This window comes from Oncorhynchus kisutch, linkage group LG30 (genome assembly GCF_002021735.2).
Source record: "Oncorhynchus kisutch isolate 150728-3 linkage group LG30, Okis_V2, whole genome shotgun sequence".
Taxonomy (NCBI): domain Eukaryota; kingdom Metazoa; phylum Chordata; class Actinopteri; order Salmoniformes; family Salmonidae; genus Oncorhynchus; species Oncorhynchus kisutch.
The window spans coordinates 37,790,704-37,804,457 of record NC_034203.2 but is presented as its reverse complement, the minus strand read 5'-3'; the positions used below and the strand labels follow the sequence as shown (position 1 = coordinate 37,804,457).

Genomic DNA, 13,754 nt, shown 5'->3' with positions numbered 1-13,754 from the left:
AGCTCGGTGGATTCGAACTAGCAACCTTTCGGATATCTAGATACATCAATTGTATACGCTTCATAATAAAATGTATTAGGTTCTAAATCACTGGTAAAAGGCTCAGCCCGCTCTAACTTTAGATTACGTTTTTTTACCATTGTTTCAGTCCATCTGATTTCCCACAGAAAGAAAGGACCATCTTTAGGAAAGGTGTCCTGCACCTGTCCACAGAGTTACAATACTGTCTGTTTTAATCCACAGGTAGGCGCAAGAGGAAAACAAAGAAAGGACCACCTTCACTTCAGATGCCCTGTCCAGGGTCGTATTCACTTGGTACCAAACGGAGGAGAACGAACTGAAACAGAGAGAGGGACTACCTAATCTTGTCCATTAAGTAACGCTTGTTTTCGTTCTCCATTGCAAAACGTTTTGCTACACTGTGCAATAATGAATACGACCCAGCATCTAACCACACAGTTCCAGATGGTTCTATCAGAGAACATTGCAGCCATGGCCAACAGTTCACACCAGTGGTATGACAGTCTGCAGCGCTGGCACCTGGAGCTCTTCCTGATCCCCGCCTCCCTCCTCACCCTGGCCACCCTGCTGGCCAACCCCATCCTCCTGGCCTGCATCCTCTTCTCCCGTTCCCTGCGCCAGGAGACCCGCTACCTCCTCCTGGCCAACACCCTGGCCGCAGACATGCTCTTCCTCTCCCTCAACCTTGTCACTGTAGTCTGTAATACTTTGGGGGTAGCCATGCTGAGGGTACTCTGTGAGCTGGTTTCGGCAGTGACCGCTGCGGCATATTGCTGCGCTGTGCTGACCGTCACACTAAAGGTGGTGGATACATACGTGGCGGTACGTTGGCCCCTCCACTACCACGACCTGCTCCCCCCGGCCCGTACCCGAAAGATCCTAGTCGGGGTCTGGCTGTTAGCCGCCATGTACCCCCTCTCCCTGGTCATCGTCATGGAGGTGATGGAGGACAACGCCCCACAGAGGTCAGAGGTGTGTCTCATTCTCATCTCCATAGGCAAGATGGGCAGCGAGATGATGGTGGGCGTTCACATCTACTTCACCATGGGAGCCGTTGTCTGCACCCTGCTCATCCTGTATTGTTACGGCCGTCTCTACTGGGTCACCAAGACCCAGGGCATCTGGCAGAGCCGCTACTCCCGAGCCCGGGTCACCCTCTTGGCCCACGGGGTTCTGCTCCTGCTCTACTTCAGCCCGGGCCTGGTCTTCACTGTGGAGCTGGTTCTGTACCAGCGCCAGGAGGTCAGCCAGGATATCCGCGTGTGGATCAACACTGTCAATATGTGTATGCTGATGCTACTGCCCAGGGCCTGTGCTCCCTACCTGTATGGTCTGTGGTATAGGGATATCTCTGATACTCTGCTGGCGGTGCTGCACCGACGCAGGAGGCTTAGTCAGGTCACTGTGGCCTAGAAATAAAGACCCACACACTCTCACAACCCCATAAAGAGAAATGAGCGGGCCGAGGGTTTGTTTAATAGAGACTCTTGTGAGAGTGCCCAGCCTAAAGCATTGGTCCACAAATATTTTTACCTAACGAAGCCCACTATGTTCTCTTGTGACCCACGGTTTGCCATGTGCAAAATCATTCTCCAACCCCAAAGCTGCCTTGAAAAGACCATCACTTTTTAAAGAGAAAAACAACATTAATTGCTTAACTTTTGAACCTTTTTTCATTTAATTGGTACTATTGCCAAGCTATTTCTCTGTCTTAGCCGATAACACTAGCCCTTCGCTATTCCATGTGTCAATGCATATACAGTGAGCTCAAAGTATTGGGACAGTGACACATTTTTTGTTGTTTTGGCTCTGTTCTCCAGAACTTTGGATATGAAATAATACAATGACTGAGGTTAAAGTGCAGACTGTCAACTTTAATTTGAGGGTATTTTCATCCATACTAGGTGAGCCATTTAAAAATTACAGCACTTTTTATACATAGTCCCCCCCCTCCCCCCTTTTAGGGGACCAATAGTATTGGGACAAGTTCACTTATGTGTATTAAAGTAGTCCAAAGTTTAGTATTTGGTCCCATATTCACAGCACGCAATTATTACATCAAACTTGTGACAACACTTTGATTGGATGCATTTGCTGTTTATTTTGGTTGTGTTTCAGATTATTTTGTGCCCAATAGAAGCGAATGGTAAATAATGTATTGTGATTTTGGAGTCACTTTTATTGTAAATAAGAATATAGTATGTTTCTAAACACTTCTACATTAATGTGGATGCTACCATGGTTACGGATAATCCTGAATGAATCCTGAATAATGACGAGTGAAAATGTTACCGAAGCACAAATATCATATCCCCCCTAAATAAAATGCAAACCTCCCCCGTTATTTTTAATGGAGAGAGATTAGCATGTCTTGGGGCCATGATGTTTGTTTTATATGTTCTGGAATGTCTGTCCTAATATCTCCCCAAATAATGAAAGGTCATTGGCAGGTTCAGCGCCTCTTATTTCCGCATACCTTCCTCTCTTTATGTGGGGACTTTAAAATGGCTGGTTTTGTCGGGTGTCTGCTTTGAGAATGTTCTTGTTATTGTTGCTTTCCCATATACTGTTAAAGCAGCTGGGACTGTTTCATGCACTGAACATTGAGCTTGTTTAAAAACAATGTAGGTGGGGTTGAATCAATTCTACATAACCCAAATGCAACCTACACGATCGTCACACATTATATGATGTCAACAAGCTACATAAGCACCTAACAGCTGGGGTTTTATGACCGTAATATTATGGCAAAGTAGCATTTCTGTCCATTTGCCTCTAAAGACTTGTTTGCCCTTATCTGGGTGTCCAAGGAGACCAATAACAAACGGATCTGTGGATTGCCTAATGGAAGACTTCACACTCAGTGGCATCACCTCTAATGGCCTGATAGAAAAGAAAAACACTATCTCCTCAAACTCATTGTTGACACAGTCGGTCGGGGATGGTGGACACTGGGCAAAGAAGAGGGATACGGCACGTTGGCTCTGTAGAGATGGCCGCTGAAGAGAACCAAGTGGTCCTGTCTCTCCTCTGTGCCTTTGGGACCTGGTACAACAGCTCTGGCCACGCTGAGAGACATAGCAGAATCTCCTCTGAGACCAGCGGCAACACCTCAAGCACGACAAACACGACTACCAACTCCTTCCAGAGACAGGTGGAGCTGTTCACCCGTGAGTGGCACGTCTTCCTGCCTCCGCGCCAATCCAGGGCCATGCATGTTTGCCCCATCCTGGGCTTCCTGGCGGTTTCTCTGGTGATTCCTGTCATCCTCACCCGAATCCTGACCAGGTGAGTCACCCCAAATCCAAAATTGTCCCTTAGATCGGATGCATGAGTGTGATGGTGTGTAGACCTGATAGATAGGTGTGGTGGTGTGTAGACCTGATAGATAGGTGTGGTGGTGTGATGTGTAGACCTGATAGATAGGTGTGGTGGTGTGGTGATGTGTAGACCTGTTAGATAGGTGTGGTGATGTGTAGACCTGATAGATAGGTGTGGTGGTGTGTAGACCTGATAGATTGGTGTGGTGGTGTGTAGACCTGATAGATAGGTGTGGTGGTGTGATGTGTAGACCTGATAGATAGGTGTGGTGGTGTGATGTTGTGTAGACCTGATAGATAGGTGTGGTGGTGTGTAGACCTGATAGATAGGTGTGGTGGTGTGTAGACCTGATAGATAGGTGTGGTGATGTGTAGACCTGATAGATAGGTGTGGTGGTGTGTAGACCTGATAGATAGGTGTGGTGGTGTGTAGACCTGATAGATAGGTGTGGTGGTGTGTAGACCTGATAGATAGGTGTGGTGGTGTGTAGACCTGATAGATAGGTGTGGTGGTGTGTAGACCTGATAGATAGGTGTGGTGGTGTGTAGACCTGATAGATAGGTGTGGTGGTGTGTAGACCTGATAGATAGGTGTGGTGGTGTGTAGACCTGATAGATAGGTGTGGTGATGTGTAGACCTGATAGATAGGTGTGGTGGTGTGTAGACCTGATAGATAGGTGTGATGGTGTGTAGACCTGATAGATAGGTGTGGAGGTGTGATGGTGTGTAGACCTGATAGATAGGTGTGGTGGTGTGTAGACCTGATAGATTGGTGTGGTGGTGTGTAGACCTGATAGATAGGTGTGGTGGTGTGATGTGTAGACCTGATAGATAGGTGTGGTGGTGTGATGTTGTGTAGACCTGATAGATAGGTGTGGTGGTGTGTAGACCTGATAGATAGGTGTGGTGGTGTGTAGACCTGATAGATAGGTGTGGTGATGTGTAGACCTGATAGATAGGTGTGGTGGTGTGTAGACCTGATAGATAGGTGTGGTGGTGTGTAGACCTGATAGATAGGTGTGGTGGTGTGTAGACCTGATAGATAGGTGTGGTGTGACCTGATAGATAGGTGTGGTGGTGTGTAGACCTGATAGATAGGTGTGGTGGTGTGTAGACCTGATAGATAGGTGTGGTGGTGTGTAGACCTGATAGATAGGTGTGGTGGTGTGTAGACCTGATAGATAGGTGTGGTGGTGTGTAGACCTGATAGATAGGTGTGGTGGTGTGTAGACCTGATAGATAGGTGTGGTGATGTGTAGACCTGATAGATAGGTGTGGTGGTGTGTAGACCTGATAGATAGGTGTGGTGGTGTGTAGACCTGATAGATAGGTGTGGTGGTGTGTAGACCTGATAGATAGGTGTGGTGGTGTGTAGACCTGATAGATAGGTGTGGTGATGTGTAGACCTGATAGATAGGTGTGGTGGTGTGTAGACCTGATAGATAGGTGTGGTGGTGTGTAGACCTGATAGATAGGTGTGGTGGTGTGTAGACCTGATAGATAGGTGTGGTGGTGTGTAGACCTGATAGATAGGTGTGGTGGTGTGTAGACCTGATAGATAGGTGTGGTGATGTGTAGACCTGATAGATAGGTGTGGTAATGCTACTGTTTTAACCAATGCTTTCAGATCTACTTAAGCACATAAGGGTTAGGGTACGCGTCAACCTCATTCCAAGGAGGGCCGAGTGTCTGCAGGGTTTCGTTCCTCCCTTGTACTTGATTGGTGAATTAAGGTCACTAATTAGTAAGGAACTCGCCTCACATGGTTGTCTAGATCTTAATTGAAAAGAAAAAACAAAAACCTGCAGACACCATGGATTTGAAACCCCTGGGTTAGGGTAAAGTTGATTTGGAATTAGGCATATGTAGCATTCATCAATCCTCTCTTCCCCTCCTCCTCCTCACCCCCCCCCCCCACATCCTCCTCCTCTTCCCCCCCTTCTCCTCTCCCCCTCTGCCACCTACTCTCCTCCCCTCCTCCTCCTCCTATCCTCCTCCCTTCCTCCTCCTCTTCCCCCACCTCCTCCCCCCCCCCACCTCCTCCTCATGCCCCCCACCACCTCCTCATCCCCCCCCCCCACCTCATCCTCCCCCCCACCACCACCACCTCCTCATCCTCCCCTCTCCCCCCACCACCTCCTCATCCTCCCCTCCTCCTCTTCCCCCACCTCCTCCTCTTCCCCCCACCTCCTCCTCTCCCCACCTCCTCCTCCCCCCACCTCCTCCTCCCCTAACCACCTCCTCTCCCCCCCACCACCTCCTCATCCTCCTCATCCCCCCCTCCTCCTCCCCCCCCCCACCACCTCCTCTTCCCCCCCAACCTCCTCCTCTCCCCCCCTGCCACCTCCTCATCCTCCTCCTCCTCCTCCTCATCCCTCCCCTCCTCATCCTCACCTCCTCCTCCTAGCCCCTGGATGCGCCAGGAGACCCGCTACCTCCTCCTAGCCAATGCGTTGCTAAGCGACATGCTGTTCGTGTCGCTGTACATGGTGAGTGCCTGTCTGAATGCGACAGGCGTACTGATGTCAGAGTGGGCGTGCTCTACCATCCTCTTCCTGCTGGGGTTGCTGTACTGCGCTGGGATCTTCAGTACCAAGGCCATGGTGCTGGACACCTCACTGGCTGTGATGGCTCCACTTCGATACTATGCCCTGTGGCCCGTCTCCAGGTAATGGGAACACGGGCTAGGAGAGTTTTATCAGTACTTCTTATGACTTCACTGTATGATGGAGTTTAGAGAAACTGTTATTTATCTTCCGTCTTTCCTTCACTTCTTCACCGGTTGCCCTTTTCATGTGGAAACAGGTCACAAATCTTGCTGCTGTGCCAAAGCAAGTGAAATGGATAAACAAAAGTGAAATAAACAAAAAGTGAACAGTAAATATTACGCTCACACAAGAATAGACATTTCAAGTGTCATATTATGTCTATATACAGTGTGGTAACGATGTGCAAATAGAGTTTTCTTTTTTTTTAAAGGAAAATAAATCAACATAAATATTTACAATGGTTTTCGTTCTTCACTTGTTGCCCTTTTCTGGTGGCAACGCATCACAAACCTTGCTGCTGTGGTGGCACACTGGTATTTCACCCAGTAGATATGGGAGTATATCAATATTTTCACATTCTTTTGGGGTCTGTGTAGTCTGAGGGAAATATGAGTCTCTAATATTGTCATACATTTGGCAGGAGGTTAGGAAGTACAGCTCAGTTTCCACCTAATTTTGTGTCTCTCTCTCTCTCTCTCTCCCCCCTCCCCCTGTCCCTCCTCCTCTCCCCCTCTCCCTCCCCCTCTCCCCCTCTCTCTCTCTCACCCTCCTCTCTCTCTCCCCCTCTCTCTCTCTCTCCCCCCCCTCTCTCTCTCTCTCTCTCTCCCCCTCTCGCTCTCGCTCCCCCCCCCTCTCTCTCCCCCCTCTCTCTTTGTCTCTCTGTGTGTGTGTGTAGGACGAGGAGGGCGATCGCTGGTATCTGGGCTGTGTCTATTTTCTTACCAGCAGCGTCTGTAGGGGTGCTTGTGTGGTACCACTCTACTGGACCCTGTTCCCTACACATTTGCTCCCTGCCCCTCCTGCTGGTCCTCACCGTCAGCCAGTCCACTCCCATGCAGGTGGCTCTCAGTCAATCAAATAACCAAGCAATCACAATGGAGATTACTGTGTAAACCAAGGGTAGGCAACCCTGGTCCTGCAGTGCTTCATGTTTTTTAACCGAACTGGAAGACCAGGTGTGTTGAATTTAGGCAATTACTGATCAATTAGCTCAGTTGGTGTGGTGCGAAGTTGGAACAAAATCATGCTGTACCTGCAGCACTATAGGAACAGGGTTGTCTGCCTCTGGTGTAAACCTAAACAATAATTATATTCAAGAGTGAGAAGGTTTATGCATATTACAAAAAATATATATTTATTTTATTTATTTAACCTTTATTTAACTAGAACTCCCAATCACGGCCGGATGTGATACAGCCTGGATACGAACCAGGGACTGTAGTGTAGTTGTTATTTTGGTCTAATATGTACTTTATGTATTGTAAAGTGAAACCAGTGTGTGTTTTTGCATACTACTGGCTTCTGTCTCATTACATGACATTGTAATTCTCAGGTGGCCATGCTGCTGGCAGTCACAGGCGTCCTCCTCATTCTGCTCCTGGTCTTCTCTGGCTATGTCGTTCTGTACTGTCGCACCCGCATGTCTGGCGTGTGGAGAGGTGAACGCTCGTCCCGGGCCAAGGGCACATTCCTCATCCACTACCTCCACCTCATCCTGTCCTTCCTGCCCATGTTGGTGCTTCTCATCAAGCTACTGCTCTACTGCCACCTTGATGCCCTGGACCTGCGTGCCAACCTGTGGGTGTCCCTGGTGGTGTGTAACATCCTCCTGGTGCTCCCCAAGGCCCTGGCTCCCTACCTGTACGGCCTCAGGTACAGGCACCTGTGTGAGGCCTTGTTGGCCTTTTATGGGCTGAAGCGGCCCACCGCCGTCTCGCCTGTCTTGTGAGAATAAAACAATAAAACATTTTCCTGGACTTATAAGAATATTAGCACAGAAGAAGAATTGAGGAGATGGGTCGGTTGATACACGTTTCACTCTGGTGTTTTTCTCAGCATCAGTATATGTTACAGGAGAATTTTCAATATTAAGAGAAATATCAAGGTCTTGAGTTGAAATGGGGACCCTTTTTCTCCTCATATTTTATTCCAACATGGAGTTGTAAGCCATCAAACACTCTGTCCACTTGTGACAAGCAACCCCATCCCGGGGTTGGTTGTCAGGACAGTGTGGGGTTGGTTGTCAGGACAGTGTGGGTTTGGTTGTCAGGACAGTATGGGGTTGGTTGTCAGGACAGTATGGGGTTGGTTGTCAGGACCGTATGGGGTTGGTTGTCAGGACAGTGTGGGGTTGGTTTTCAGGGCAGTGTGGGTTTGGTTGTCAGGACAGTGTGGGTTTGGTTGTCAGGACAGTATGGGGTTGGTTGTCAGGACAGTATGGGGTTGGTTGTCAGGACAGTATGGGGTTGGTTGTCAGGACAGTATGGGGTTGGTTGTCAGGACAGTATGGGGTTGGTTGTCAGGACAGTATGGGGTTGGTTGTCAGGACAGTATGGGGTTGGTTGTCAGGACAGTGTGGGGTTGGTTGTCAGGACAGTATGGGGTTGGTTGTCAGGACAGTATGGGGTTGGTTGTCAGGACAGTATGGGGTTGGTTGTCAGGACAGTATGGGGTTGGTTGTCAGGACAGTATGGGGTTGGTTGTCAGGACAGTATGGGGTTGGTTGTCAGGACAGTATGGGGTTGGTTGTCAGGACAGTATGGGGTTGGTTGTCAGGACAGTATGGGGTTGGTTGTCAGGACAGTATGGGGTTGGTTGTCAGGACAGTGTGGGGTTGGTTGTCAGGACAGTGTGGGGTTGGTTGTCAGGACAGTGTGGGGTTGGTTGTCAGGACAGTATGGGGTTGGTTGTCAGGACAGTATGGGGTTGGTTGTCAGGACAGTGTGGGGTTGGTTGTCAGGACAGTGTGGGGTTGGTTTTCAGGGCAGTGTGGGTTTGGTTGTCAGGACAGTATGGGGTTGGTTGTCAGGACAGTGTGGGGTTGGTTTTCAGGGCAGTGTGGGTTTGGTTGTCAGGACAGTATGGGGTTGGTTGTCAGGACAGTATGGGGTTGGTTGTCAGGACAGTATGGGGTTGGTTGTCAGGACCGTATGGGGTTGGTTGTCAGGACAGTGTGGGGTTGGTTTTCAGGACAGTGTGGGGTTGGTTTTCAGGGCAGTGTGGGGTTGGTTTTCAGGGCAGTGTGGGTTTGGTTGTCAGGACAGTATGGGGTTGGTTGTCAGGACCGTATGGGGTTGGTTGTCAGGACCGTATGGGGTTGGTTGTCAGGACCGTGTGGGGTTGGTTGTCAGGACAGTATGGGGTTGGTTGTCAGGACAGTATGGGGTTGGTTGTCAGGACAGTATGGGGTTGGTTGTCAGGACAGTATGGGGTTGGTTGTCAGGACAGTATGGGGTTGGTTGTCAGGACAGTATGGGGTTGGTTGTCAGGACAGTATGGGGTTGGTTGTCACAATGTGTGCCTTTTTGTTTTTCAGCATAAATTGAACCAATTTAGAACGTTTTAGAAGAAAAAAAATGCTTTCTTTATTGAACAGTATTTCTATCTAATATAATAAAAATAAATAAGTAAAAATAAATTGAATGTAGTTTAATATTTGCTTCACATTGTAGTTCTTACTCCACTCAAATCGTCATATAAATGCTTAATAGAACAATCAGTAACCATCTGATATTTGGATGAAAATTAAATAGTTTATAAAAGTGAAAAAAGTAAAGCTATAAACTGCAATACTTTTTCAAACAGGAACAGGTGTGTGTGTGTGTGTGTGTGTGTGTGTGTGTGTGTGTGTGTGTGTGTGTGTGTGTGTGTGTGTGTGTGTGTGTGTGTGTGTGTGTGTGTGTGTGTGTGTGTTCATCTGAAGCAATCAAAGATGTCAACATTTCACAATTTTGGACAGAACAGTATACAGTAGAGCACAGCAGAGTACAGTATACTGCAGAGTACAGTAAAGAAAAGTAGTATACAGTAGAGTACAGTATACAGTAGAGTACAGTATACAGTAAAGAAAAGTAGTGTACAGTAGAGTACAGCATACAGTAGAGTACAGTATACAGTAGAGTAGAGTACAGTATACAGTAGAGTACAGTATACAGTAGAGTACAGTATACAGTAGAGTAGAGTACAGTATACAGTAGAGTAGAGTACAGTATACAGTAGAGTACAGTATACAGTAGAGTACAGTATACAGTAGAGTATCGTATACAGTAGAGTACAGCATATAGTACATTACAGTATACTGCAGAGTACAGTAAAGAAAAGTAGTATACAGTAGAGTACAGTATACAGTAGAGTACAGTATACAGAAGAGTACAGTAAAGAAAAGTAGTGTACAGTAGAGTACAGTATACAGTAGAGTACAGTAAAGAAAAGTAGTGTACAGTAGAGTACAGCATACAGTAGAGTACAGCATACAGTAGAGTACAGTAAAGAAAAGTAGTATACAGTAGAGTACAGCATACAGTAGAGTACAGTAAAGAAAAGTAGTGTACAGTAGAGTACAGTATACAGTAGAGTACAGTATACAGTAGAGTACAGTATACAGTAGAGTAAAGAAAAGTAGTGTACAGCAGAGCACAGTATACAGTAGAGTACAGTATACAGTAGAGTACAGCATACAGTAGAGTACAGTAAAGAAAAGTAGTGTACAGTACAGCACAGTATACAGTAGAGTAGAGTAAAGAAAAGTAGTGTACAGTAGAGTACAGTATACAGTAGAGTACAGTATACAGTAGAGTACAGTAAAGAAAAGTAGTGTACAGTACAGCACACTATACAGTAGAGTAGAGTAAAGAAAAGTAGTGTACAGTAGAGTACAGTATACAGTAGAGTACAGTATACAGTAGAGTAAAGTAAAGAAAAGTAGTGTACAGTAGAGTACAGTATACAGTAGAGTACAGCATACAGTAGAGTACAGTAAAGAAAAGTAGTGTACAGTACAGCACAGTATACAGTAGAGTAGAGTAAAGAAAAGTAGTGTACAGTACAGCACAGTATACAGTAGAGTAGAGTAAAGAAAAGTAGTGTACAGTAGAGTACAGCATACAGTAGAGTACAGCATACAGTAGAGTACAGCATACAGTAGAGTACAGTAAAGAAAAGTAGTGTACAGTAGAGTACAGCATACAGTAGAGTACAGTAAAGAAAAGTAGTGTACAGTAGAGTACAGCATACAGTAGAGTACAGTAAAGAAAAGTAGTGTACAGTAGAGTACAGTATACAGTAGAGTACAGCATACAGTAGAGTACAGCATACAGTAGAGTACAGTATACAGTAGAGTACAGTATACAGTAGAGTAGAGTACAGTATACAGTAGAGTACAGTATACAGTAGAGTACAGTATACAGTAGAGTACAGTATACAGTAGAGTACAGTATACAGTAGAGTAGAGTACAGTATACAGTAGAGTACAGTATACAGTAGAGTATAGTATACAGTACAGTATACAGTAGAGTACAGTATACAGCAGAGTACAGCATATACTACATTACAGTATACAGTAGAGTACAGTATACAGCAGAGTACAGTAAAGAAAAGTAGTATACAGTAGAGTACAGTATACAGCACAGAGTACAGTATACAGTAGAGTACAGTATACAGCAGAGTACATCATACAGTACAGTACAGTATACAGCAGAGTACAGTAAAGAAAAGTAGTATACAGTATACAGCACAGTACAGTAGAGTACAGTACACAGTAGAGTACAGTATACAGCAGAGTACAGTATACAGTCCAGTACAGCACAGTATACAGCAGAGTATACAGTAGATTACAGTATACAGTAGAGTACAGTATACAGTAGAATACAATATACAGCAGAGTACAGTATACAGTAGAGTACAGCACAGTATACAGTACAGCACAGTATACAGTAGAGTAGAGTACAGTATACAGTAGAGTACAGCACAGTATACAGTACAGTAGAGCACAGTAGAGTACAGTATACAGCAGAGTACAGTATACAGCAGAGGACACAGTAGAGTACAGTATACAGCAGAGTATACAGTAGAGTACAGTATACAGCAGAGTACAATATACAGTAGAGGACAGTATGCAGTAGAGGACAGTAAAAGAAAAGTAGAGTGTACAGTACGGCAGTCGAGTACAGTAGAGTACAGCACAGTATACGGTAGTGTACAGTACAATACAACACAGCAGAGTACAGCATACAGTACAGTAGAGTACAGTATACAGCAGAGTACAGTATACAGCAGAGTACAGCATACAGCAGAGTACAGCATACAGCAGAGTACAGTATACAGTACAGCACAGTATACAGCAGAGTATACAGTAGAGTACTGTATACAGTAGAATACAGCATACAGCAGAGTACAGTATACAGTAGAGTACAGCACAGTATACAGTAGAGTACAGTATACAGCAGAGTACACAGTAGAGTAGTGTACAGCAGAGTACAGTACACAGTAGAGTACAGTATATAGTAGAGTACAGTATATAGTAGAGTACAGTATACAGTAGAGTACAGTAAAGAAAAGTAGTGTACAGTACAGTACAATACGGCAGTCGAGTACAGTATACAGCACAGTATACAGTAGTGTAGAGTACAATACAACACCAGACAGCAGAGTACAGCACAGAAAAGTAGTGTACAATACAATAGAGTACAGCACAGTATACAGTAGAGTACAGTATATAACAGAGTACAGTAAAGTATACAGTAGAGTACAGTATATAGCAGTGTACAGCAGAGTACAGCACAGTATATAGCAGAGTACAGTACAGTATACAGCAGAGTACAGCACAGTATATAGCAGAGTACAATACAGTATACAGTAGAGTACAGTACAGCAGTTTAACTAAGCAGAGTACAGTACAGTAGAGTTTAATTCAGCACAGTATATAGTAGAGTACAGTAACAAAAGTTGTGTATTCAGTGAAAAGCATAGTGTATTCAGTACAGTACAATAGAGTAAAGAAAGTGAAGTATAGTTCAGTACAGTAGAAGTACAGTACTTTAGTATTATATTCTACCGTACTCTACGGATTTAAACGCAACTGTACTGTAGTCTACTGAATTAAATAACTATGGTACTGTACTCTAATGTACTGTACTCTACGGAATTAAACTCAACTGTACTGTACTGTACTCTACTGAATTAAACTCAACTGTACTGTACTCTAATGTACTGTACTCTACGGAATTAAACTGTACTCTAATGTACTGTACTCTTCGGAATTAAACTCAACTGTACTGTACTCTAATGTACTGTACTCTACGGAAGTAAACTGTACTGTACTGTACTGAATTCAACTGTTCTGGACTGCAGTGGGTGGCTGTGAGAGATCTTCCAGTCAGAACTGTCAATAGGCTTACCATAATGTTTTGTTTTTACGAGCGTCGTTGAGATTCTTGCTGTAATGAAAAGTGCTATACAAATTAAACGTGTTATTACACTGTACAGTACTCTACTGAATTACACTGGACTCAACTAAACTCTATTGTACTGTACTCTACTGAATTACACTGGACTCTATTAAACTCTATTGTACTGTACTCTACTGAATTACACTGGACTCAACTAAACTCTATTGTACTGTACTCTACTGAATTACACTGGACTCAACTAAACTCTATTGTACTGTACTCTACTGAATTACACTGGACTCAACTAAACTCTATTGTACTGTACTCTACTGAATTACACTGGACTCAACTAAACTCTATTGTACTGTACTCTACTGAATTACACTGGACTCAACTAAACTAAACTATTGTACTGTACTCTACTGAATTATACTGGACTCTACTAAACTCTACTGTACAGTACTCTACTGAATTACAC

The 13,754-nt window shown here is 45.1% G+C and overlaps 2 protein-coding genes across 2 annotated transcripts; both read left to right on the top strand.

The window, feature by feature from the left end:
* The first annotated feature begins 429 nt into the window (after window positions 1-429).
* On the top strand, window positions 430-1,434 carry LOC109880225 (probable G-protein coupled receptor 148). The gene has a single exon (XM_020472450.1). The coding sequence runs from the start codon at window positions 430-432 to the stop codon at window positions 1,432-1,434; it is 1,005 nt and encodes a 334-aa protein (XP_020328039.1).
* A 760-nt stretch (window positions 1,435-2,194) lies between these two features.
* On the top strand, window positions 2,195-8,403 carry LOC109880219 (probable G-protein coupled receptor 148). Its single transcript, XM_031809666.1, has 4 exons — window positions 2,195-3,309; window positions 5,750-6,010; window positions 6,787-6,949; window positions 7,444-8,403. The coding sequence occupies exons 1-4, from the start codon at window positions 2,963-2,965 to the stop codon at window positions 7,837-7,839; spliced, it is 1,167 nt and encodes a 388-aa protein (XP_031665526.1). The 5' UTR covers window positions 2,195-2,962; the 3' UTR covers window positions 7,840-8,403.
* The last annotated feature ends 5,351 nt before the right edge of the window (window positions 8,404-13,754 follow it).

Excerpts from the sequence above, each read along its gene's own strand:
- LOC109880219 (XM_031809666.1), top strand. The coding sequence starts at position 2,963 with ATGGTGGACACTGGGCAAAGAAGAGGGATACGGCACGTTGGCTCTGTA. Across the intron at positions 3,310-5,749 it reads CTCACCCGAATCCTGACCAG|CCCCTGGATGCGCCAGGAGA; the intron begins GTGAGTCACCCC and ends TCCTCCTCCTAG. Across the intron at positions 6,950-7,443 it reads GCCAGTCCACTCCCATGCAG|GTGGCCATGCTGCTGGCAGT; the intron begins GTGGCTCTCAGT and ends TGTAATTCTCAG.
- LOC109880225 (XM_020472450.1), top strand. The coding sequence starts at position 430 with ATGAATACGACCCAGCATCTAACCACACAGTTCCAGATGGTTCTATCA.